This window comes from Caretta caretta, chromosome 24 (genome assembly GCF_965140235.1).
Source record: "Caretta caretta isolate rCarCar2 chromosome 24, rCarCar1.hap1, whole genome shotgun sequence".
Classification (NCBI taxonomy): Eukaryota; Metazoa; Chordata; order Testudines; family Cheloniidae; genus Caretta; species Caretta caretta.
Window position 1 is genome coordinate 16,984,007 of NC_134229.1, and position 26,203 is coordinate 17,010,209.

The 26,203-nt window shown below is 59.4% G+C and overlaps 2 protein-coding genes and 1 long non-coding RNA gene across 3 annotated transcripts; 1 reads left to right on the top strand and 2 right to left on the bottom strand.

Annotated features, from left to right (window-relative positions):
• Nucleotides 1-435: 435 nt before the first annotated feature.
• Nucleotides 436-4,280, bottom strand: LOC142070009 (uncharacterized). Its single transcript, XR_012665979.1, has 3 exons — nucleotides 4,228-4,280; nucleotides 2,094-2,203; nucleotides 436-1,509 (listed from the first exon to the last, which is right to left on the bottom strand). It is a non-coding gene; the product is annotated as an uncharacterized LOC142070009 (long non-coding RNA).
• Nucleotides 2,242-4,418, top strand: HAMP (hepcidin). The gene is made up of 3 exons (XM_075122901.1): nucleotides 2,242-2,347; nucleotides 3,371-3,436; nucleotides 4,246-4,418. Exons 1-3 carry the CDS (start codon nucleotides 2,270-2,272, stop codon nucleotides 4,348-4,350), a joined length of 249 nt encoding a protein of 82 aa, XP_074979002.1. The 5' UTR covers nucleotides 2,242-2,269; the 3' UTR covers nucleotides 4,351-4,418.
• Nucleotides 4,419-18,863: 14,445 nt separating this feature from the next.
• Nucleotides 18,864-23,924, bottom strand: LOC125625839 (protein NKG7). Its single transcript, XM_048828373.2, has 5 exons — nucleotides 23,841-23,924; nucleotides 19,973-20,181; nucleotides 19,636-19,782; nucleotides 19,301-19,435; nucleotides 18,864-19,120 (listed from the first exon to the last, which is right to left on the bottom strand). Exons 2-5 carry the CDS (start codon nucleotides 20,145-20,147, stop codon nucleotides 19,086-19,088), a joined length of 492 nt encoding a protein of 163 aa, XP_048684330.2. The 5' UTR covers nucleotides 20,148-20,181; nucleotides 23,841-23,924; the 3' UTR covers nucleotides 18,864-19,085.
• Nucleotides 23,925-26,203: the final 2,279 nt, after the last annotated feature.

Sequence of the window (26,203 nt, forward strand, 5' to 3'; positions counted from 1 at the left end):
AGGGGGTGCACGGGGGCCGGCTCATAAATGCATATTTAGGGTTCTTCAATAACCTGATATCCCCCCACATTGCATTTTTGGCCTTTTGTGCTTTGTGGTTGAAAAGCAGATTCTGTGTCCCCCAGTGAAAAATCTTGGTTACCTTCCAGACCAATGGTACGGAATTCAGAAGAAGCCCTGCCTAGATTATAGTTTATCCTGCAAGGTGGGAATATTCTTCAGATTTCACATAAGAAAAGACCAATGACCTGGTTGAGGAGTAAATATAAAGTATTTTCATGTGTTTATCCAAAGTGAGTTTGTTTCTACTTGAACCAGCACATCTTAAAAAAAGTCTTGTTTTACTAACTTTAAGATTGTTAAAAATTCACAAAGAAAGAAAATGATTTTGAAAGTTGCGGATGGAAAAAACACCATTTTTTTTTTTGTCCCTTTTCTCCCTTTGGAGATTCTGTTGCTCAAATATTTGCACAGCATATTTTGAAAGTCAAATGAAAAACAAGGAACTCGTATCCAGTAAGCCGCCACGTAGTTCGGTTTTTAGAGGATGGGGAGAGAGAAATACATGTTTTTTAATCTCAGAGATAAAGAGCCTAGATTTTCATGAAAGTTGCTGAAAGTTAGATGAGCAACGAACTGAGTGGGATTTGTCAGCTGCGAAGTTGATCCTTGGTAGGCTATGTCAAGGGACTTTATTTATTAATTTGGATTCCATTCTAAAAGAAACACCCCACAGCCGTCTGCCCCACTGACAACCTGCCCCGTTGTTTGCCTAGGCACCTCTTGTATCCTGTCTTTAGACTGTAAACACCTGGGACGATCATTTACTACGTATCAATTTAGTTCCTAGCACAACGGGGCCCCAACTTGGTGGACGCCTCTGGCAATAAAAATATTAATCTTAAAGATTTGTAACACACAGCACCCTGGGAATTGTGCTCCAGACCTCCACCCCGAGCAGCGGCGTTTCCCCAGGCCCCACACTCCAGGCACGGAAGCCTGAGAGTCACTTTCCACAGAGCAGGACGGCTCCCATGGTTGAAGTTACGCTTCGGTGCTGGATTGTCTAATAATCAGTGCGTCGATGCAATGGCATGTGACGTGCTCTCGAACCACCAGCTGACAGGCTCGTGTTGTCCTGCACCCTAGGACACAGAGGACGTGGTTGCAAGTCGTCCTGCTTCAGGGACTCGGTCTGGGGATCCTTGATGCACAAATGCCCTCAGAAGGTGCCTGGCTGCAGACTTGGTCATGTTCCCCTCACACCTTTCTCCACATTGGTTGCAACTATGGCAGCGTGGCCTCTCGGGATGGTGAGCCCTGCACACGCCCTATCCCTGCTCGCTGGACTTCTTGGGGGGCCATGTGTCTAGTCCATTGAAAATGAGGCATAGGGGTGTCATGTTGGCCCAAGGAGATGTCTGTTTCAGAGCGATCTCTTCTAGATGTTCCTCTGAGGTGCCTTGCGAGGGAGAAGAATTGGTATGTTGCAGGAATTCGGAGGAAAAGCTGGGAATCGAACATGGATCGGCTCACGCCCAGGCATGTGACTCACACACAAGACCTTCCTTCTTAGCAGCATGTGTGTTTTATATTATGAGAGGAAAAAGATTTATAACCCAAGAATAAAATATCCCCTCTGCCCTTGTATTGTATGATAGTATTCATTCCTGATCATTCAGAAATCTTTTTAATAATCAAGAGGTAACAGGTGCCGTTGGAGCCCCTGCTGCCCTGCCTGGGGTGAAACCATCATCAACATCCCGGCTCTAGACCCATCCAGCCTGGTGTCCCGCCAGCTCCCTGCTGCCCCCATCACCTAGCAGGGAGCTGTGGGTCAGGAGTGAGGGGCACCAGGAGAGCTGACGGGGGGAACCCAGTGCTGGGCTAGCAGGAGGCAGCAGGGCAGGGTGAGGGGACCCGATAGAGCTGAGGGGGGCAGCCCAGGTCACAGGGGAAGCTTGGGGTACCCCCAAGTGACTCCGGTGGTGTAATGGCCCCCAGGCTGCGGAGCCGGCCAATGGTTTGTTAGAATTTTGAGCCCAGCTGCGATAACCGTATTGACGGGCTGTTTACGGTTTCCCTCTCCTCACCTGTCCTTTCTTGGCACGCGGGGGATTGGCTGCTCCGGGACCGGGGTGGGGATGGCTGGGCTATAAACGCAGCCCTGGGTCGGGGACCCAACACAGCCACCAGCTCTGCCCTTTGGAGACACGACAGAGGAGCGGGGAAGAGGAGACAGAAAAATACAAGGCAGAAAAACATCACGATGAAGCTTCAAGTCACCTGCGTGATTCTCATCCTCGTCATCCCCTCCGCCAAAAACTCCTGCTGCTTCCCAGGCCAGGTAAAGGCTTCCCAGGCTCGTTCTTTCCTTTGTACGATGGTTGTACCAAGACACCCCAGCGGAGATCAGGGCCCCGTTGTGCCCGGCGCTGCCCGGATACACAGCGAGAGACCGTCCCTGCCCCAGCTGGGATCAGGGCCCCGTTGTGACAGGTGTCGCCCAGACACAGCCAGAGACAGTCCCCCTCGCATCTGAGATCAGTGCCCCATTGCTGCAGGCAGGATTATCAGTCCCTTTTTCCAGGCATGGGGAAACTGAGGCACAGAGCCACCGAGTAACTGGCTCAAGGTCACATGGGCTAGCTGCTTCAGAGCAGGGAACAGAACCCAGGTTTCTGGACTCCCAGCTCAGGGCGCTGCCCAGCACTGGATTTCTTTCTGTGTCGTCTCAGATTAATGCTAGTCTCTACACACACACCCCATGCATGTGATTCCAGTCCCTGGACCTGCGCCCAAGAAAAGCTCTGGGAAAGCTGCAGGGTCTGTCTGGAATCTCAGACAGATTTGTGGAAGGGGTAAATGGCCATTTCTTTACACCACAAATGGTCCAGATTGGTTTTTAACCAAAATCTCCTGTTTTCACAATATGAATGCGTTTATTCCGGAATTAACTCAATGTTCTTAGTGGGGCAAAGACTGGTGGGCTACACAAGGGGCACGAAATGTGACGAGGAATATTTCTCCCACTGCCTTTTGAAGGAAAACTCTTTTCTAAAACTTATTTGCTACTTTTTCACCAGCCTTTCCCATAGGTTTACGTTCTGAATCGGTGGCATTACATTGTGTCTACCAAAATGCAACATAAATGTCCTGAGTTGCAGAAATCTGTGTGGCAAATTCGAGGAAGAACTGGGGATAGAACCCAGGAGTCCTGATTCCCAGCCCCCTCCCCCTCTCACCCACTAGACCCCACTTCCCTCCTAGAGCCAGGGATAAAACCAGCTGTCCCGGCTCCCAGCCCACCCTGCTCTAACCCACTGCACCGAACATAACGCTCAGGTCTGTCTTCTCCCTCTCTCTGCAGACAGCAAATCCTGCTGGTTTGTTAAGGCAACAAATGGAGCCCATAGAAGAAACTCCGGGTCCGCAGGTAAGAACTGAACTGGGGGGCTCTCCCCTGGCAGGCAGGGCTGGCCCCAAAGGCTGCACGACCAGGAGCCCAGCCCCCGAGCCCACAGCCCCCCGGGACGGTTCTGGGCTAACTCAATGCCAGACACTAGGCCTATTAACGAGCCACCGCACTTCCCTTGTGGCAGGCCTGGGGCTAGAAACCCAGGAGTCCTGGCTCCCAGCCCCCCACTCCCCAACCACTAGACCCCGCTCCCCGCCCAGAGCCGCAGAGAGAACCCAGGAGTCCTGGCTCCCAGCCCCCCACTCCCCAACCACTAGACCCCGCTCCCCGCCCAGAGCCGCAGAGAGAACCCAGGAGTCCTGGCTCCCAGCCCCCCACTCCCCAACCACTAGACCCCGCTTCCCGCCCAGAGCCGCAGAGAGAACCCAGGAGTCCTGGCTCCCAGCCCCCCACTCCCCAACCACTAGACCCCGCTTCCCGCCCAGAGCCGCAGAGAGAACCCAGGAGTCCTGGCTCCCAGCCCCCCACTCCCCAACCACTAGACCCCGCTCCCCGCCCAGAGCCGCAGAAAGAACCCAGGAGTCCTGGCTCCCAGCCCCCCACTCCCCAACCACTAGACCCCGCTCCCCGCCCAGAGCCGCAGAGAGAACCCAGGAGTCCTGGCTCCCAGCCCCCCACTCCCCAACCACTAGACCCCGCTCCCCGCCCAGAGCCGCAGAGAGAACCCAGGAGTCCTGGCTCCCAGCCCCGCAACCACTACACCTCACTCCCCCCCGCCCTCGCTGGAGATTGAACCCAGGAGTCCTGACCTTCTTCTCCCCCCGCAGGCCCCGCTCCGCCGCGCCAAGCGCTTCAACAGCCACTTCCCGATCTGCACCTTCTGCTGCAAGTGCTGCCGGAACCCGGGCTGCGGCTTCTGCTGCCACACCTGAGCCCGCCGCGCACCGCTAGGGGGCGCCGTCACCCCCGGCCCGGCCCGGCCCGGCGCCCGGCTCCCGGCTCCCGGCTCCCGGCCGCGACTCCGCCCAGCCCCCGGCTCCCGGCTCCCGGCCGCGACTCCGCCCGGACCCCCCGCCCCAAACCCGCCTTATTTATTGCTTCCGTCTCTGTTTGTTATGGGCCATTAAACCTGGGTTTTCAAGTCGGGAGCGTGTCGTCCTCGGTACTGAATTGGACCCAGGAGTCCTGGCTCCCAGCTGCCCCTGCTCTAAATCCCGAGACCCCACCCCCCTGCCAGAGCCAGGGACAGAACCCAGGAGTCCTGGCTCCCTCCCTTCCCCCCTCATTCTAACCAGGACACTACAGAGGAGGCCACGGCTCAGAGCCGGGCGAGCCGTGTGCCAGGGCTGGGCGGCTGGTCCCCAGCTGTCCCACCCCAGAGGTGGCTGCATCGTGGCACCGGCCGCTCTCTCTCATCACCCTCTTCCCAGTGCTTTGGTTCCCCTCGGGCCTGGGCGGTGAGTGTCCAGCCACAGGCGAGCGGCTCGAAGAGCGAGGGGAACCCCTGAGGGAAACTGAGGCAACCTCAAACTCTTCAGCCCGGGGAGAAGCTGGAAATGGCTTTTATTTAGCTGCAGCAGCGAAAGGGTTAACACAGGCCGACCTGCTCCACATAACTGTCTGGAGCAGTAGCTGCCTCCCAGGTGTATTAGCAGAGCCCAGAGTGGCCCCCAGCTGAGGGGGGGGCATGGCCCAGACACAGCCAGAGACAGGCCCTGCCCCAGCTGAGATCAGGGCCTGGTGGTGCCCAGGGCCAGTGAAACCACTAGGCGAACTAAGGGGTCACCTCGGGCGCCATGTGGTTGGGGGCGCCAGAAAGCGAAGTCCTGGCTCGGCAGGGAGGAGCCGCCTTCCAGAGGCACCAGAGGGCCAGAGCTCAGGCTTGCGGGGGCGGTGAGCCCCAGCCATGGACGAGCCGGCGTGGTGCAGGGGGGCAGCAGCCCTGCAAAGGCGGTGGGGCTGCTAGCTGGGAGCAGCCGCGCCCCTCCCCTCCTGCCCAGGCTGCGGCCCGGTGCCCCTCCCACCCCGCCTAGGGGGGCTCCTGCAGGCTGCATCAGATGCATGTGGGCGGCGGCCCCCGTGCACCCCCCAGCTTCCCCCCTCGTCGCGCTCGGGCTCTGCGGCTCCCGAGAGTGTGACCCGCTGCTGCCCCCCCGGATCAGGCTCAGGGTCCCTCGCCCCGGCGTCAGAGGCTCACACTCCAGGGAACCGCAGAGCCCGCGCGTGGCGAGGTTAACCAGGGGGTGCACGGGGGCCGGCTCATAAATGCATATTTAGGGTTCTTCAATAACCTGATATCCCCCCACATTGCATTTTTGGCCTTTTGTGCTTTGTGGTTGAAAAGCAGATTCTGTGTCCCCCAGTGAAAAATCTTGGTTACCTTCCAGACCAATGGTACGGAATTCAGAAGAAGCCCTGCCTAGATTATAGTTTATCCTGCAAGGTGGGAATATTCTTCAGATTTCACATAAGAAAAGACCAATGACCTGGTTGAGGAGTAAATATAAAGTATTTTCATGTGTTTATCCAAAGTGAGTTTGTTTCTACTTGAACCAGCACATCTTAAAAAAAGTCTTGTTTTACTAACTTTAAGATTGTTAAAAATTCACAAAGAAAGAAAATGATTTTGAAAGTTGCGGATGGAAAAAACACCATTTTTTTTTTTTGTCCCTTTTCTCCCTTTGGAGATTCTGTTGCTCAAATATTTGCACAGCATATTTTGAAAGTCAAATGAAAAACAAGGAACTCGTATCCAGTAAGCCGCCACGTAGTTCGGTTTTTAGAGGATGGGGAGAGAGAAATACATGTTTTTTAATCTCAGAGATAAAGAGCCTAGATTTTCATGAAAGTTGCTGAAAGTTAGATGAGCAACGAACTGAGTGGGATTTGTCAGCTGCGAAGTTGATCCTTGGTAGGCTATGTCAAGGGACTTTATTTATTAATTTGGATTCCATTCTAAAAGAAACACCCCACAGCCGTCTGCCCCACTGACAACCTGCCCCGTTGTTTGCCTAGGCACCTCTTGTATCCTGTCTTTAGACTGTAAACACCTGGGACGATCATTTACTACGTATCAATTTAGTTCCTAGCACAACGGGGCCCCAACTTGGTGGACGCCTCTGGCAATAAAAATATTAATCTTAAAGATTTGTAACACACAGCACCCTGGGAATTGTGCTCCAGACCTCCACCCCGAGCAGCGGCGTTTCCCCAGGCCCCACACTCCAGGCACGGAAGCCTGAGAGTCACTTTCCACAGAGCAGGACGGCTCCCATGGTTGAAGTTACGCTTCGGTGCTGGATTGTCTAATAATCAGTGCGTCGATGCAATGGCATGTGACGTGCTCTCGAACCACCAGCTGACAGGCTCGTGTTGTCCTGCACCCTAGGACACAGAGGACGTGGTTGCAAGTCGTCCTGCTTCAGGGACTCGGTCTGGGGATCCTTGATGCACAAATGCCCTCAGAAGGTGCCTGGCTGCAGACTTGGTCATGTTCCCCTCACACCTTTCTCCACATTGGTTGCAACTATGGCAGCGTGGCCTCTCGGGATGGTGAGCCCTGCACACGCCCTATCCCTGCTCGCTGGACTTCTTGGGGGGCCATGTGTCTAGTCCATTGAAAATGAGGCATAGGGGTGTCATGTTGGCCCAAGGAGATGTCTGTTTCAGAGCGATCTCTTCTAGATGTTCCTCTGAGGTGCCTTGCGAGGGAGAAGAATTGGTATGTTGCAGGAATTCGGAGGAAAAGCTGGGAATCGAACATGGATCGGCTCACGCCCAGGCATGTGACTCACACACAAGACCTTCCTTCTTAGCAGCATGTGTGTTTTATATTATGAGAGGAAAAAGATTTATAACCCAAGAATAAAATATCCCCTCTGCCCTTGTATTGTATGATAGTATTCATTCCTGATCATTCAGAAATCTTTTTAATAATCAAGAGGTAACAGGTGCCGTTGGAGCCCCTGCTGCCCTGCCTGGGGTGAAACCATCATCAACATCCCGGCTCTAGACCCATCCAGCCTGGTGTCCCGCCAGCTCCCTGCTGCCCCCATCACCTAGCAGGGAGCTGTGGGTCAGGAGTGAGGGGCACCAGGAGAGCTGACGGGGGGAACCCAGTGCTGGGCTAGCAGGAGGCAGCAGGGTAGGGTGAGGGGACCCGATAGAGCTGAGGGGGGCAGCCCAGGTCACAGGGGAAGCTTGGGGTACCCCCAAGTGACTCCGGTGGTGTAATGGCCCCCAGGCTGCGGAGCCGGCCAATGGTTTGTTAGAATTTTGAGCCCAGCTGCGATAACCGTATTGACGGGCTGTTTACGGTTTCCCTCTCCTCACCTGTCCTTTCTTGGCACGCGGGGGATTGGCTGCTCCGGGACCGGGGTGGGGATGGCTGGGCTATAAACGCAGCCCTGGGTCGGGGACCCAACACAGCCACCAGCTCCGCCCTTTGGAGACACGACAGAGGAGCGGGGAAGAGGAGACAGAAAAATACAAGGCAGAAAAACATCACGATGAAGCTTCAAGTCACCTGCGTGATTCTCATCCTCGTCATCCCCTCCGCCAAAAACTCCTGCTGCTTCCCAGGCCAGGTAAAGGCTTCCCAGGCTCGTTCTTTCCTTTGTACGATGGTTGTACCAAGACACCCCAGCGGAGATCAGGGCCCCGTTGTGCCCGGCGCTGCCCGGATACACAGCGAGAGACCGTCCCTGCCCCAGCTGGGATCAGGGCCCCGTTGTGACAGGTGTCGCCCAGACACAGCCAGAGACAGTCCCCCTCGCATCTGAGATCAGTGCCCCATTGCTGCAGGCAGGATTATCAGTCCCTTTTTCCAGGCATGGGGAAACTGAGGCACAGAGCCACCGAGTAACTGGCTCAAGGTCACATGGGCTAGCTGCTTCAGAGCAGGGAACAGAACCCAGGTTTCTGGACTCCCAGCTCAGGGCGCTGCCCAGCACTGGATTTCTTTCTGTGTCGTCTCAGATTAATGCTAGTCTCTACACACACACCCCATGCATGTGATTCCAGTCCCTGGACCTGCGCCCAAGAAAAGCTCTGGGAAAGCTGCAGGGTCTGTCTGGAATCTCAGACAGATTTGTGGAAGGGGTAAATGGCCATTTCTTTACACCACAAATGGTCCAGATTGGTTTTTAACCAAAATCTCCTGTTTTCACAATATGAATGCGTTTATTCCGGAATTAACTCAATGTTCTTAGTGGGGCAAAGACTGGTGGGCTACACAAGGGGCACGAAATGTGACGAGGAATATTTCTCCCACTGCCTTTTGAAGGAAAACTCTTTTCTAAAACTTATTTGCTACTTTTTCACCAGCCTTTCCCATAGGTTTACGTTCTGAATCGGTGGCATTACATTGTGTCTACCAAAATGCAACATAAATGTCCTGAGTTGCAGAAATCTGTGTGGCAAATTCGAGGAAGAACTGGGGATAGAACCCAGGAGTCCTGATTCCCAGCCCCCTCCCCCTCTCACCCACTAGACCCCACTCCCCTCCTAGAGCCAGGGATAAAACCAGCTGTCCCGGCTCCCAGCCCACCCTGCTCTAACCCACTGCACCGAACATAACGCTCAGGTCTGTCTTCTCCCTCTCTCTGCAGACAGCAAATCCTGCTGGTTTGTTAAGGCAACAAATGGAGCCCATAGAAGAAACTCCGGGTCCGCAGGTAAGAACGGAACTGGGGGGCTCTCCCCTGGCAGGCAGGGCTGGCCCCGAAGGCTGCACGACCAGGAGCCCAGCCCCGAGCCCACAGCCCCCCGGGACGGTTCTGGGCTAACTCAATTCCAGACACTAGGCCTATTAATGAGCCACGGCACTTCCCTTGTGGCAGGCCTGGGGCTAGAAACCCAGGAGTCCTGGCTCCCAGCCCCCCACTCCCCAACCACTAGACCCCGCTCCCCGCCCAGAGCCACAGAGAGAACCCAGGAGTCCTGGCTTCCAGCCCCCCACTCCCCAACCACTAGACCCCGCTCCCTGCCCAGAGCCGCAGAAAGAACACAGGAGTCCTGGCTCCCAGCCCCCCACTCCCCAACCACTAGACCTCGCTCCCCGCCCAGAGCCACAGAGAGAACCCAGGAGTCCTGGCTCCCAGCCCCCCACTCCCCAACCACTAGACCCTGCTCCCCGCCCAGAGCCGCAGAGAGAACCCAGGAGTCCTGGCTCCCAGCCCCGCAACCACTACACCTCACTCCCCCCCGCCCTCGCTGGAGATTGAACCCAGGAGTCCTGACCTTCTTCTCCCCCCGCAGGCCCCGCTCCGCCGCGCCAAGCGCTTCAACAGCCACTTCCCGATCTGCACCTTCTGCTGCAAGTGCTGCCGGAACCCTGAAATCTGATGAGGTTCAATAAGGATAAGTGCAGGGTCCTGCACTTAGGACGGAAGAACCCAATGCACAGCTACAGACTAGGGACCGAATGGCTAGGCAGCAGTTCTGCGGAAAAGGACCTAGGGGTGACAGTGGACGAGAAGCTGGATATGAGTCAGAAGTGTGCCCTTGTTGCCAAGAAGGCCAATGGCATTTTGGGATGTATAAGTAGGGGCATAGCGAGCAGATCGAGGGACGTGATCGTTCCCCTCTATTCGACATTGGTGAGGCCTCATCTGGAGTACTGTGTCCAGTTTTGGGCCCCACACTTCAAGAAGGATGTGGATAAATTGGAGAGAGTCCAGCGAAGGGCAACAAAAATGATTAGGGGTCTAGAACACATGAGTTATGAGGAGAGGCTGAGGGAGCTGGGATTGTTTAGCCTGCAGAAGAGAAGAATGAGGGGGGATTTGATAGCTGCTTTCAACTACCTGAAAGGGGGGTTCCAAAGAGGATGGCTCTAGACTGTTCTCAATGGTAGCAGATGACAGAACGAGGAGTAATGGTCTCAAGTTGCAGTGGGGGCGGTTTAGATTGGATATTAGGAAAAACTTTTTCACTAAGAGGGTGGTGAAACACTGGAATGCGTTACCTAGGGAGGTGGTAGAATCTCCTTCCTTAGAGGTTTTTAAGGTCAGGCTTGACAAAGCCCTGGCTGGGATGATTTAACTGGGAATTGGTCCTGCTTCGAGCAGGGGGTTGGACTAGATGACCTTCTGGGGTCCCTTCCAACCCTGAGATTCTATGATTCTATGATTCTATGAACCCGGGCTGCGGCTTCTGCTGCCACACCTGAGCCCGCCGCGCACCGCTAGGGGGCGCCGTCACCCCCGGCCCGGCCCGGCTCCCGGCCCCAGCTCCCGGCCGCGACTCCGCCCGGACCCCCCGCCCCAAACCCGCCTTATTTATTGCTTCCTTTGCTTCCGTCTCTGTTTGTTATTGGCCATTAAACCTGGGTTTTCAAGTCGGGAGCGTGTCGTCCTCGGTACTGAATTGGACCCAGGAGTCCTGGCTCCCAGCTGCCCCTGCTCTAAATCCCGAGACCCCACCCCCCTGCCAGAGCCAGGGACAGAACCCAGGAGTCCTGGCTCCCTCCCTTCCCCCCTCATTCTAACCAGGACGCTACAGAGGAGGCCGCGGCTCAGAGCCGGGCGAGCCGTGTGCCAGGGCTGGGCGGCTGGTCCCCAGCTGTCCCACCCCAGAGGTGGCTGAATCGCGGCACCGGCCGCTCTCTCTCATCACCCTCTTCCCAGTGCTTTGGTTCCCCTCGGGCCTGGGCGGTGAGTGTCCAGCCACAGGCGAGCGGCTCGAAGAGCGAGGGGAACCCCTGAGGGAAACTGAGGCAACCTCAAACTTTTCAGCCCGGGGAGAAGCTGGAAATGGCTTTTATTTAGCTGCAGCAGCGAAAGGGTTAACACAGGCCGGCCTGCTCCACATAACTGTCTGGAGCAGTAGCTGCCTCCCAGGTGTATTAGCAGAGCCCAGAGTGGCCCCCAGCTGAGGGGGGGGGCACAGCCCAGACACAGCCAGAGACAGGCCCTGCCCCCGCTGAGATCAGGGCCCGGTTCTGCCAGGTGCTGCCCACAGACAGCGAGAGACCATCTCCACCGAGTAGGCAAGAGACCATCTCACAGCGCAAGTAGGCAAGTGGAATGTTATACTCCTCATTTTACAGCTGGGAAACTGAGGCACAGAGGGGGGTGCGGACTTGCCCAGGGTCACAGAGGCATTCTGGAGTAGAGCTGGGCGTAGGTCCCAGGTGTCCGGCGTCCCAGGCTAGCCACAAGGCAAGCCGGCTATCCCACCGCTGACCCCAGTCTCTCTTTAGCTCACTGCCTGCAATGAGCCTGTCCCCTTGTCTGGGCTTAGACGTTGGCGTAGATGGTTTCCTGTGTGAATCGTTCCCTGTCGCCTTTCTCCCTGTAGCCTCTTCCTGCTCCTCCTCCTCCCCTCCCTTTCTTCTCAGGGGCTCCCCTTTCCCCAGTGACGTCCTGTGCGGGGACAAACCGGGTTAGCTGGGAAGAGTGGGCGCCATGCCCAGGGGAAAGGATGGGTGGGGATGCCGGTGGGGAGCGCTGGAGTGGGGAAATCCCAGCAGAGGGTGATTCTGGGAGCGGGGGAGGGAGTCCCAGAGCCCATGTGGAGCGGGGGGAGGACTCCCAGCAGGGTGGGGGATGGGGATAAGGGATGGGGTCAGGGTCTGGGATAACCCACTGGAGGGCACCGTGGAAGCTGGATGCTCACAGGAGTGACAGACCTGCCCATCTCCGGTCCCTTGGCACCGTCCGGCCATGGCGGGGCCCCTGCCCCGCTGCCTGGGATGAAACTATCATCAGTATCCCGCCTCTAGGCCCATCCAGCCTGGTGTCCCGCCTCCTTCCTCCTACCCCAATGGGACCCGTGGTCCATCTATCCCAATATCTCTTCCCTGCCCCGACCGCCATCCCAGAGCTGCATGTCGGGGACACCCAGGGCTGGGCTAGCAGGGGGTGCGGGTCAGGAGCGAGGGGCACCGGCAGCGCTGGTGGGAGGCCAGGGCTGGGCTAGCAGGGGGATGTGGGTCGGGAGTGAGGGGCCCCGGCAGAGCTGGGGGGGGGGGCAAGCTCAGGGCTGGCATAGCAGGGGGCTGGGGGTCGGGATTTAGGGCAGCAGGTGGAATTTCACACTTCCAAGAAGTGATAGTTGATCTTGGGGGATCTATTTATTCCCCCATTCCAGGCTACGGTTCCCACCAGATCCTTCTCCCGTCCCGCCTGAGTTTTACCTTCTCTTCACGACTTTCCAGGCCACTGCAGCCCCGGCACCAACTAGCACAAGGCTTCCACAAGCTGTCAAGGCCACCATGTGTGTCAGGGAGAAGCCTGCTGCAAACCAACAGCTGGTGTGAGCGGTGGGATCGGCTGGGCAGCAATGGGCCCTTCAGGGCTTGTAATGAACTTGTGGGTACGGCGTAGGGCAGGGTCCCCTGACGGGGAGAGCCGTCGAGGGCTGGCCTAGCCATGGGGACTGAGCCTCCTTGCCCACCTCTCCAGGGAGGCATGGGGGGAAAGGGGGCAGGTGGGAACTGTGTGTCTTATACCTGGGCTGCCATCTGTCTAAGTGGCTGGCACATAGCACAGTATTTCCTCACATATACATCTCTGGCTGAAGACGAACAGGCCACTGTTTTTTGCTAATGGCAAAACTGGATCCCATGCCCAGCCCCCCGGCCGGGCCCCACAGCTCCCCGCTCACGACGGGGCCCTGCGCCCACGAAGTTGCCCGCAGCTCTGGGCCCTCGAAGTCCCCGGGGAGGGTGCAGTTGGGCAGGGGCCACTCGAGGCGGGGCGGGGGGTTCCCCTCGGCCGCGCAGTGACACGTGGCCTCCCCCCCGGGCCCGCTGCCCCGTACCGTGCAGTTCCCCCATGGCAGCAGCTTCGGCGGGTCTGCAACAGGACATGGGATGTGTGGGGGGCCGTGCCTCCTGGAACCCCACTGCCCTCCTATAGAACCCAGGAGTCCTGGCTCTCAGCCCATCCCCCTGCCACTAGACCCCACACCCCTCCCAGAGCCAGGGATAGAACCCAGGAATCCTTGCTGCCAGCCGCCCCACCCACCGCTGCACTGACCCACCTCTAACCACTACACCCCGCTCCCCTGCTGGAGCTGGATCAGCGTCACTGACAGTGGACGTGGAGCCGGACAGCTCTGCGGGTGGAGACCCCGACCACGGCGGGGTACATGATGGCGGAGACGAGCTCTTTGCTGTCATCCCCCAGGGCCGTCGTGAAACTGAGCACGGAGGTGTACAAGAAGCTGCCGTTCTCCAGGGTGACCGAGACGTTCCTGGCTGTATTGTCGAACCCCACGGTCCAGGTGATTTGGGGAGGGGTCCCAGAGCAGGTCCCCGGAGCCTGGCAGGTCACATTCACCAGCTGTCCGGACAGCAGCACCTTGGGGACCCCCGGCACCAGCCGCTCCATCAGCTCGAAGCAGACCACACCATTAAAATTCAACTCAGTGGGGAATTACTGGGGTTAATCCCCGGAACTCATTGCCACTGGGTATTAGTGGGCTTAACCAGTGGGACTCCCTGCCACTGGATGTTGTTAATCTCCAGAACTCCCTGCCACTGGCTATAAGCAGAGTTAATACTGCTGAGCTCTCCAGGACCCGCCGGCCTCACCTGTCACGTCCACCGGCGGTTGGGCCTCCATGTAGCTGTACTGAAAGTCTCCCTTCATGAAGCGGAAGTAGTAGTGGGCCCTGTCTCGGGCCCTCATGTTGCTGATGCTCAGGGAGCAGTTGTCTGGGGTGTCCCCCACCATGCGGATCCAGCACCCAGGCTCCCGAAGGGCCCTGCCAGGATCTGTGGTGGCCACGGCCGGGCCAGTGTCCCTGTTGTCGTCCTTAAGGAACCAGTATTTGTAGGTGACCCCAGAGGACTCGAACTTGGCTGTGAAATTACAGGGGAGCAGGACGCAGAGACCCTGCTGGGCCGTGACACGGGACGGGACGTGGATCCGATAGACGGGCTCCTGGCAGAGCCGACTTGCCGGGGAAACAGACCAGCTTTGCCGGTGCCCCTCAGGCCCGACCCGCGCCCCCCCGATCCACCCCCGCCCCACACAGAGCTCTGCCCGTGCCCCTCAGTCCCCACCCGCGCCCCCCGATCCGCCCCCGCCCCACACAGAGCTCTGCCCGTGCCCCTCAGTCCCCACCCGCGCCCCCCGATCCGCCCCCGCCCCACACAGAGCTCTGCCCGTGCCCCTCAGTCTCCACCCGCGGCCCCCCGATCCACCCCCGCCCCACACAGAACTCTGCCCGTGCCCCTCAGTCCCTACCCGCGCCCCCCGATCCATCCCCGCCCCACACAGAGCTCTGCCCGTGCCCCTCAGTCCCCACCCGCGCCCCCCGATCCACCCCAGCCCCACACAGAGCTCTGCCCGTGCCCCTCAGTCCCCACCCGCGCCCCCCGATCCACCCCCGCCCCACACAGAGCTCTGCCCGTGCCCCTCAGCCCCGACCCACAGCCCCCTGCTAGCCCAGCCCTGGGTTCCCCCCACCCCATAGCGTTGCCAGAGCCCCTGTAATTCCCCAAACCGTAATTTATTTGTCCAGTCTCAGGGATTTCCCTGCCACCCCCCGAAATCCCCCATCGCCCCCCAGTGTTGAAGCCAAACCAGGGGAGGAACATCCCAGGAACCCAAGATGGCACCAACCCGCCCCCCGCAGGTTCAAGTGGGGCATCGACGTCCGAACGGCCCAAAGCACAAACCAAGCCGCCGACTGAAGAAACCGCAACCTAGGGGCAGTTCTCCATGTTTGTGGCTCAAACGTTTCCCATGTAGTGACCTTACAAAAGAAGCCCCTGGGGCACCTCTTGCCGCAAAGCGTCTCACTGACAGAGCGGGGAAAAGCAGAGAGCGGAGTGGGGTCCAGTGGGTTAGAGGAGGGGGGGCTGGGACCAGGACTCCTGGGTTCTATCCCTGGCTATGGGAGGGAATGGAAGGGGATTGGAGTCTAGTAGGGAGGGGGAGACTGGGAGCCAGGACTCCTGGGTTCCATCCCCAGCTCTGGGAGGGGAGGGGAGTGGAGTGGAGTCTAGTGGGTTGGGGAGGGGGGCTGGGAGCCAGGACTCCTGGGTTCTATCCCCCGCTCTGGGAGGGGAGTGGAGTGGAGTCTAGTGGGTTAGAGGAGGGGGGGCTGGGACCAGGACTCCTGGGTTCTATCCCTGGCTATGGGAGGGAATGGAAGGAGATTGGAGTCTAGTAGGGTGGGGGAGACTGGGAGCCAGGACTCCTGGGTTCCATCCCCAGCTCTGGGAGGGGAGTGGAGTGGAGTGGAGTCTAGTGGGTTGGGGGAGGGGGGCTGGGAGCCAGGACTCTTGGGTTCTATCCCCCGCTCTGGGAGGGGAGTGGAGTGGAGTCTAGTGGGTTAGAGGAGGGGGGACTGGGACCAGGACTCCTGGGTTCCATCCCCAGCTCTGGGGGATTCCTGCCGGCCCAGCTGTCTCTGCTGTTGTTCTCTTACCCTGGCAGAGCAGTGCGAGGATGATTTCAATGCAGAGCTTGGTGGAAGGGGGCATCTGGCTGGCTCCTTGCACCCACACCCTCCCGCTCAGCAGCTCCCGGGGGGCTGCCAGCGCCTGGACTCACGGGCTCCGCGATTTGCTCCTCTCAGCGGGTCCCAGATCGCTGCATGGTGGGAAAGAGGGTGGGGAAATGACTTTGCAGAGCAGGGGAGCGGGGTCTAGTGGTTAGCGCTGGGGGGGGTGGGGCTGGGAGCCAGGACTCCTGGGTTCTAGCCCTGGCTCGGGGAGGGGACTGGGGATGAGTGGTTAGAGTGGACCGGGGCTGGGACTCACACACAGGGTCTGTCTGTACTTACCCAGGGCCCGGGTGATTCTGCGCCCAGCCCAGAACTGAGCGGGTGCCGAACCAGAGCCACTGCAACTCCCACCTCCCAGAGGGAAACCACTTCCTGCCCAAACCGCCCAGCCCCACACAGCACTGACCCGCGGGCCCCTGAAGTCCAGCGTCCCGCCTGCCCCCATCCATGCGCACACAGAGCTGGGGGCAGTGCCCTCTCCCTGCGTCCCTCCCCCACCGCCTGTGCGCTCAGCCCCTGGGCCTCTCCCACACCCCGGCCCTGGTTTTCACACCAGCTGCTGGAAATGTGCCTGGCTGACTGGGGTGAGGTTTTCCGGGGTGCGAGCTTGGCTGGTGAGCAGCCGTGTCCCCTCCACCTTCCAGCCCAAGATGCTGCTTTGCTGGCAAACTGCCCCCCGGCCTCTGCCCACACCCGGCCTCCAGCCTGTGGCTGGCTTCACCACCCGGCTACTCCCGAATTAAACTTCAGAGCAACCCCAGCAAGTGCTCGATCCCTCCCCGCTCCCTGCTGGAGATCTGCGGCGTGCACGGCCCAGTCCGCGCCCGGTGCCGTACGGGTCCGTCAGCTCAGCAAAGGCCAGCGTCCTGCCCCAGCGCCGTAGTCCCCAGCCCCGGTTCCCACACACGCCGGCGTCGAGGGAACACGAACGCGACCGGATTCACTCCGGCACGGCAGCTGCTCAGTGACGAGGCCTGAAAGTCAGCGTTGGGTACAGAGGAAATCAAAAGGTCAGCTGGGCAAACTCACAGCTAAGGTCACCGGCTAAGTCAACAGCAAAGCGACCGATTTGTCGCACCCAAAGCTGTGGTACGTTTCACAGGCTGGCTGTCCTTGCAGCCGGGGGCCCCCTCCTCCCGTCACATAACACGCGAACCAGGGGGCACCTGGCAAAATGAACAGATGGCAGGTTTAATGCAAACTACACAAAGAACTGTTTCTCACCCCCCCCCCACCGCCACGCCGTTAACCTGTGGAACTCCTTGCCCGGGGGCTGTTGTGAGGACCAAACCTAGAACTGGCTTCAAAAAAGGATGACAAGTTCCTGGAGGATCCGTCCAATAGCAGCTGTTAGCCAAGATGGGCAGGTGGCAGAGGGAAGTGTGGGGACTCACAGAGCCTGTGGCCGTAGTGGGGGGCAGGCAGGATTCCCACCTGCAGACAGCAGGGGGCAGCAAATGCCCCCCAGACGCCAGTGGGAAGCCCCCCAAAAGGTCACCTCCCTCCTCGAACTTCTGTCAGGTGGGCGGCTTATAATGGAGCTGGCGATCGTATGCCAGTCAATATGGTAGCGACTGGGACGGCCTGTGGGTAGGTTAGAATTGAGCCTGTGTGTGTGTGTGTGTGTGTGTGTGTGTGAGTAGATACGACAACAATGGGCGCTGTGGAGTGGGGGGGGGGGCGGCACAGAGCTACATTAGATGGGTGGCTTATTGTGGGGTTGCACGTCTCTGTGAGTAATTATGGTAACTAGAAAAGGAGGACTTGTGGCACCTTAGAGACTAACCAATTTATTTGAGCATGAGCTTTCGTGAGCCACAGCTCACTTCATCGGATGTTTACCGTGGAAACTGCAGCAGACTTTATATACACACAGAGGTATTGTTTCATGATTTCTGTGTGTATATAAAGTCTGCTGCAGTTTCCACGGTAAACATCTGATGAAGTGAGCTGTAGCTCACGAAAGCTCATGCTCAAATAAATTGGTTAGTCTCTAAGGTGCCACAAGTCCTCCTTTTCTTTTTGCGAATACAGACTAACACGGCTGTTCCTCCGAAACCTATGGTAACTAGGCCATTCCTCGCCCTAGAGCCAGCCAGATTCTGCCCCCTCCCCCACCCCCACTTCCTGGATGGGAGCTGGCGCCCCCTAGCGGGGAAAGACCTCGTGTCCCATCCCCTGCCCAGCAGCCGTCCTGGCTCCTAGACCCCCTGCTTTAAGCCCCAGACCCCACTCCCTTCCTACAGCCAGGGAGAGAACCCAGGAGTCCTGACTACCAGACCCCACTCCCCTCCTACTGCCAGGGAGAGAACCCAGGAGTCCTGACTCCCAGCCCCCGCCCAGCTCTAATTACCAGACCCCACTCCCCTCCTACTGCCAGGGAGAGAACCCAGGAGTCCTGACTCCCAGCCCCCCTGCTCTAATTACCAGACCCCACTCCCTTCCTACTGCCAGGGAGAGAACCCAGGAGTCCTGACTCCCAGCCCCCCTGCTCTAATTACCAGACCCCACTCCCTTCCTACAGCCAGGGAGAGAACCCAGGAGTCCTGACTCCCAGCCCCCCTGCTCTAATTACCAGACCCCACTCCCCTCCTACTGCCAGGGAGAGAACCCAGGAGTCCTGACTCCCAGCCCCCCTGCTCTAATTACCAGGCCCCACTCCCTTCCTACAGCCAGGGAGAGAACCCAGGAGTCCTGACTCCCAGCCCCCCTGCTCTAATTACCAGACCCCACTCCCTTCCTACTGCCAGGGAGAGAACCCAGGAGTCCTGACTCCCAGCCCCCCTGCTCTAATTACCAGACCCCACTCCCTTCCTACTGCCAGGGAGAGAACCCAGGAGTCCTGACTCCCAGCCCCCCTGCTCTAATTACCAGACCCCACTCCCCTCCTACTGCCAGGGAGAGAACCCAGAAGACCTTTGATGGACATGGGAGGGGAGTCTGGGGGTCATGGGGGGGGGATTAAACCACCAGAGAGGAGTCTTAGAGAACAGGATCTTTAATCTCCATGGAACAAGGGGGGGGCTCATTGCTGGGGGGTCCAGCAGGGTGCAGTAGGGACCCTCTCTCTCTCTCACACACACACACACTGCCCCCTGCTCGCGGCTGTTGGGGGAATAGGTCCCAGGACACTGCAGGCTCCATCCGGCCCACTAGGCTCCCGGCCCCATCCTTGGTGCCACCGTGGGCCCCACACTCGGCTCTAGGAGGATTGGTGGGCGACCAGCGTCACCACACCTGGGGGGAGAGAAGAGAAATGGGCTCAGAGCAGCAATGGGAGCATCATCTACTGGTACGCAGCCCCCCACCCCAGAGGTGGCTGCATCTCAGCGCCGGGCGAGGGGTCCCTGTATCACCAGCCCCTGCGCCCCACCCCAGAGGCAGCTGCCTTTCGACACTCCCCTATGTTGCACTCACCGGTGATGAGGAAGAGGGGGAAGGAGGCCCAGCCGAGGCCGAAGGACCAGCCGAAGGTGACTTGGCGCTGGACGGCGTTCACGGCCCCAGCGAACTCCCCTGTGTACACGGCCAGCGCGATCATGGCACAGAGCCCTGGGGCAAAGGGAACAGGACGGACACCCCTTAGTGCGGCCCACGCACAGTCCCAGCCCCTGCCCCGTCCCACCACCGGGGGGAGCTGCCAGAGCCCAGGGCAGGATTCTGGGACGGGGGCGGCTGGGGCTCAGTTCCCCTCCTCTGGCTGTGGGCGGGGGAAGATGAGTTCCCGCGGGAGGGCGGAAGGGGGGACGTACCCGCACTGAAGCTGCCCAGGAAGGAGACCAAGGTCAGGGACACGGAGCCGGGGTGGGAGTGCAGGAACGAGGCGAGAAGAGCGAACGAGGAGACCGACCCAGCGATCACGCCCAGCACTGTGAAAACCCTGGTGACCTTTAAAGAGACTGTAGCAAAGGACCGGGTTAAATAAACAACACTGCATTGAACTGGTCAGAGAACCCAGGAGTCCTACCACCCAACCCCCCCGCTCTAACCACTAGCCCCCATTCCCCTCCCACAGCCAGGGACAGACCTGCCCGAAGGTGCTGGTTGGTGGCAGAGGTGGGATCCCTGGCGGAGCCGGGCTGCCCTTACCTGATGCTGAAGAAATTTGTCCACACACCGAATTCAGGCAGCTCTTCCACAGCCCCTCATGGAGGGACACGAGGACGGCATCGTCCACCAGCCAGTGGTCGGAGCCCAGGGCCACCAGCAGCAGCAGGAGGCTGAGCAGGGCCAGGACGGTGCTGAGGATCCGGGGAGACGCCATCGCGTGGGGGGCAGCGCTGGGATCCGGGAAGCAGCTGGGGGTGGGGAATGAGTCAGAAGCAAATCCCGGCCCAGAGCAGCTGGGCTGAACCAGAGCCTTGGGGCCTGGACCTCAGGCCGCTCCACAGATGGATCCAGGTCGATGGGTGCGTGTGGGACGGATGGAGGGATGGGGCGGGGCATGTGGGGAGAGGTGGATGGAGGAGTGGGGATGGACAGATGGATGGATGGGGTGTGGGGAGGGGTAGAGGGTGTGTGTATGGAGAAGGAGGGATGGGGTGGGGCGTGTGGGAAGGGAGGGATGGACAGAGGGATGTGCATGGGGAGGGATGGGGGTGTGTGGGGAGGGATGGAGGATGGGGTGTGGGTGGGGGAGGAGGGATGGATATGTGGGGAGGGATGGGACAGTGTGTGTGGGGAGGGTGGATGGTAGGTGGGGAGAGGGATGGGAAGGGGGTGGGTGGGGAAGGATGGAGGGAGGGAGGGGGCAGGGTGTGTGGGGAGGGTGGGGAGAGGGATGGGAAGGGGGTGGGTGGGGCAGGAGGGAGGGAGGGGGCAGGGTGTGTGGGGAGGGTGGAGGGAGGGTGGGGAGAGGGATGGGATCAGGGCGTGTGGGGAGGGCTGGAGGGATGGATGGGGTGTGTGTGGGGAGGGCTGGAGGTGTGGGGGAGGGCTGGATGGGGTGTGTGGGGGGAGGAATGGAGGGAGGAGGTGGGGCGTGTGGGGAGGGTTGGAGGTGTGGGGGAGAGCTGGAGGGATGGATGGGGTGTGTGGGGGGAGGAATGGAGGGAGGGGGTGGGGCGTGTGGGGAGGGTTGGAGGTGTGGGGGAGAGCTGGAGGGATGGATGGGGTGTGTGGGGGGAGGAATGGAGGGAGGGGGTGGGGCGTGTGGGGAGGGTTGGAGGTGTGGGGGAGAGCTGGAGGGATGGACGGGGTGTGTGATAAATAAGAGGGGGGGGTAGCTCCCTTTGATGGACACCCACCCAGCCAACCTGTCAAATCCCTCTTGGTAGCTGTCCTCGACTTGCTTTACCTGTAAAGGAGTAAAAAGTCCCCCAGGTCAAGAAGGGAAAGGGGGCGCCTGGCCCACAGGGCCAAGGGGAAGGTCAAACTTTTTTAAAATTGGGAAAGAAACTTTCCTTTTGTCTGTTCTCTGGGGCTGGAGGGACGGAGCAGCCCTGCCATGAGCCGCGAAGCCAGGTATGAGCCGATCACGCCCAGATCGACCTCTCTGGACTCCACGTGCCGGTGGATCACAAGGTTTAGCTAGACGGGATCAGGGTTATTTCTTTTCTTTCGGTTTGGCTCGTGGACTCCTCTGTGCTAACCCCAGTTGCTTTTGTTGGCTTGTAACCTTTACGCTGAACCCCCAAGGACGCTCGTTTGGGTGCTTGGGTTTGGAATGGCTCCTTTAAAATCGAGCAAAAGCCTAAAATCCAGATGTTTGGGGGATTTTTTTAATAAAATTTACCTTTTTTCAGAACAGGATCCGATTTTTTGGTGTCCCTAAGAGGTTTGTGCCCATGTTGCTTAATTGGCTGATAGCCCCTGCTCATCGCCTTTGTTTTCTGTCTCAGCTCTTCCCCGGAGGGGGGTGAAAGGGCTCGAGGGCGCCCCACGGGGAGGGATTCCCCAGGGCGCCTTCCTGGGTCCAAGGGGGGTTTCTTGCATTTGGGTGCTGGCAGCGTTCAGCGAGCCAAGGTCAGAGAGAGAAGCTGCAACCCCAGGGGTTTAATGCCAGCCTGGGGGGTGGCCACTATTAACTTTTAAAATCCTTGCGGGGCCCCCACTTCTGCACTCGGAGTGACAGAGTGGGGATTCAGCCCTGACAGGGTGTGTGTAGGGAGGAATGGGATGGGGTGTGTGGGGAGGAATGGAGGAATGGGGTGATATGTTTGTGGGGTGGGAGATATGGGGAGGGATGGGATGCGGTGGATGGGGGGGTGGGGAAGGATGTCGAATGGGGTGAGATGTGTGTGGGGTGGGGCGTGTGGGGAGGGATGGAGGGATGGGGGAGGTGTGGGGGGAGTGGGGGGTGGGGAGGGAGGCCTGGAGGGCTGGGGTGTGTGGGGAGGGAGGGCTGGAGGGATGGATGGGGTGGGGCGTGTGGGGAGGGATGGGATGCGGTGGATGGGGGGGGGTGGGGAAGGATGGAGGAATGGGGTGAGATGTGTGGGGGTGGGGCGTGTGGGGAGGGATGGGGTGAGGGAGCCCTGGAGGGCTGGATAGGGTGGGGTGTGTGGGGAGGAATGGATGGATGGGGTGAGGTGTGTATGGGGTGGGGAGGGATGGATGGATGGGGCGGGGGGTGGGACAGGTTGAGGTTCCCAAAGGGGGTGCTCTAGGTGGGCTGGGCACCTGCCATTCAGGGGTCTCAGTGCCGGGCGAGGGGTCCCTGTATAACCAGGGGGTCTCTGTGAGGGGCGGGTGCGGGGGAGGGGCGGAAAGCTGGGCTGGGCCCCGGGGTCCCTGTGCCCACTCGTCCCAGTGAGGGGGAAAGACGAACCGAAGGGGGAGGAAGAGGAAACCCGACACCCACTAACCATGTGCTATGGGGCAGGGTGGGGGGCAGGACCACACCCAAATCACAGCCCGAGAGATGGAGGGTGAGACCCGCAGCTTAGAGAGAGGGATGTTTGGGGATGGATGGACGGACAGAGGGGTGTGTGGGGGTGGACAGATGTATGGATGGAGGGCGAGGGGATGGCTGGACAGATGGGATGTGTGTGAGGGGATGCATGAATGGATGGAGTGGTGTCGGGGGGATGGCCAGTGGGTGGGTATATTTGTGGACAGAGGTGGGGGTTGGTTGGACATAGGGGTGTGTGAGGGGAGGGACAGACAGAGGGGTGGGGGGGATGGCTGGAGGATGGGTACGTTTGTGGATGGAGGTGGGGGTTTGGGGCTGGCTGGACAGAGGGGCAGAGGGGTGTGTGGGGGGATGGACGGACAGAGAGGTGTGGGGGGGTGGCTGGAGGGTGGGTACGTTTGCAGATGGAGGTGGGGGTTTGGGGCTGGCTGGACAGAGGGGCGTGTGGGGGGGTGGCTGGAGGGTGGGTACATTTGCGGATGGAGGTGGGGGTTTGGGGCTGGCTGGACAGAGGGGCAGAGGGGTGTGTGGGGGGGTGGCTGGAGGGTGGGTACGTTTGCAGATGGAGGTGGGGGTTTGGGGCTGGCTGGACAGAGGGGCAGAGGGGTGTGTGGGGGGATGGACGGACAGAGAGGTGTGGGGGTGGCTGGAGGATGGGTACGTTTGCGGATGGAGGTGGGGCTTTGGGGCTGGCTGGACAGAGGGGCAGAGGGGTGTGGGGGGGGTGGCTGGAGGGTGGGTACGTTTGCAGATGAAGGTGGGGGTTTGGGGCTGGCTGGACAGAGGGGTGTGTGGGGGGGTGGCTGGAGGGTGGGTACGTTTGTGGGTGAAGGTGGGGGTTTGGGGCTGGCTGGACAGAGGGGCAGAGGGGTGTGGGGGGGGGTGGCTGGAGGGTGGGTACGTTTGTGGATGGAGGTGGGGATTTGGGGCTGGCTGGACAGAGGGGCAGAGGGGTGTGGGGGGGGGTGGCTGGAGGGTGGGTACGTTTGCGGATGGAGGTGGGGGTTTAGGGCTGGCCGGATGGGGGCAGGGTTGGGGCGGGCCAGAAGGGGTTGTGGGTCCAGACAGACACTCGAACCCCCCCATCCCAAGCTCCCCCTTCACCTGCTCTGCGTCGCCTGCTCCCTCGCAGGGTTGGCTCCGGCTCCAGCCCTGACCCCCCCATGGGGCCTCTTGCTCCCGGGTGGCTTCCTGGGAGGGGCAGGGATGCAGCAAGGGCCCATTGCACCATCCCCACATCCTCTGTGTCAGTTCCTCCCTGCAGCCCGCGAACCCCCCCCCCCGCCAGCGCCCTCAGCTGCCCCCGGGGTCTCCCATCCGAGCCCCAACCACCCCCCAACCTGCTTAGCAAGGGAAACCCCTGAGTATAGACCCCAGGAGTCCTGCCCCACCCCACCTGCTCTCCCACTCCCCTCCCAGAGCCGGACAGAGAACCCAGGAGTCTGGGCTCCCAGCCCCCCCCTGCTCTAACCACTAGCCCCCACTCTCCTCCCAGGGCTGGGGATTGAACCCAGGAGTCCTTTGATGCACACTTGAGGGGAGTGTGGGGATAGGGGGCCCTCTGGGGGGGGGGAATAAGTCACCAGACAGGAGGCTCTGAGAACAGGCCCTTCAGTCTCCGTGGAACAAGGGGGGGGGGGTTGGCAGGTTTTTTTCCCAGGGGAGGGGTAGTAAGAAGAAGAGGGGAGGGGATCACTGCTTGGGTCTGTGGGAACCCAGGGTAACACACACACAGAGCAGGGCCCAGCCCCTCCAGCAGGGGGCAGCAGGGACACACACACACACACAGCAGGGCCCAGCCCCTCCAGCAGGGGGCAGCAGGGACACACACACACACACACACACACACACAGACAGCAGGGCCCAGCCCCTCCAGCAGGGGGCAGCAGGGACACACACACACACAGAGCAGGGCCCAGCCCCTCCAGCAGGGGGCAGCAGGGACACACACACACACACACACACACACACACACACAGAGCAGGGCCCAGTCCCTCCAGCAGGGGGCAGCAGGGACACACACACACACACACACACACACAGAGCTGGGCCCAGTCCCTCCAGCAGGGGGCAGCAGGGACACACACACACACAGCAGGGCCCAGCCCCTCCAGCAGGGGGCAGCAGGGACACACACACACACACACACAGAGCAGGGCCCAGCCCCTCCAGCAGGGGGCAGCACACACAACCGCACGGTTGGCCCTTCGGCACTCCCACAGCAAGCCGGATTACCCACTGGCTCGGGGGCTACATGGCCAAGGTCTAGTCTGGTGCCTGGTGAAGCCGCTTACACTCCTGGACATGACCATAACGTGCACCCGCCTGGAGGGTGGCACCGTGGCAGGACCGCTGGGCGGGAGGGGGCACGTCCTATAAAACACTGGTGCCATCTTCCGAGAAAGGCCGGGTGGGGGTTCCTTGGCTGGAGCACGGCCAGGGGACGTGACCCCGCTTCCCCCGGGGCGTCACCAGGTAACGTGGGTGCACCCGGCCCGCCAAGCTCGTTATCCAAGCGTGCCGCTGACGGTGAGTCTCGAGACGCCGCCACGTTGTCCGTCTCTGTGCTGCCACGTCTCTTCGTAGGGAGCTCTCGCAAGCAGGCAGGGGCGTTTGCTCTCCGCCGTCACGGGGCCCAGTTGCGTCCTGGGCCCCAGGCATTGGTGGCAGGGCTGGGATTCCTAACTGGGGTTTGGCTGCCTGCTTTGGCCACCTCTGGTCCAGGCCTGGCGTATACGGCGCAGATAAGCAACTTGCAATAAGCAACCCTGCCAGCTCTGCCGCGCCGATTCGAACTCTGATGCGAAAGCGACCGAGAAAGGGCCAGACATTGGCTACTGCTCGGCAGAGGACGATCGGCTTTAAACTAGTTTCTCTCTCTGCCCTGTTTTCGACACAGCTTCATTCGCTTCACAGATCTGGGATACAATTTTCCAAAGAATCGAAATGATTTAGGCATCTAGTTCTCATGGGACTGAGGACGCCACAGCTTAGATCCCCAAAGGTATGCATGCTCCTAACTCCCATTGGCTCTTCATAGGTATTTTGGCACTTGTGTCTACGTATGCACCTTTGAGGAAATGGGCATATGTGACTTAGGAGCTTTTGAAAAATTCTCCCCTTCCTTCGCTTTTATTTATATTTTTATATACACATCTAAAAACCTAGGAAATTCAGTGCAAAAAACTTTGTGATTATTTTAACATAAGTTAACACACAGGGCTGGTCAGCAGCCTGAATTTCTATTCTGTGGGACATTCTGACATTTTGAATTTTGCTCGTTCCAAATGGGAACAAAAAACCCAAATCTGAACATTGCCCGCAAAAGGAAAATTCCAAAAAATTTCTCTGTGGGACCATCCAAATGTTTCGATTTGTTTCATTTAGGCTTTTAAAAGTCTATTAAAATATTCAAGGTCCTATACATTATATTCATGCAGGCTTAAATATTATGTCATACTAAAAGT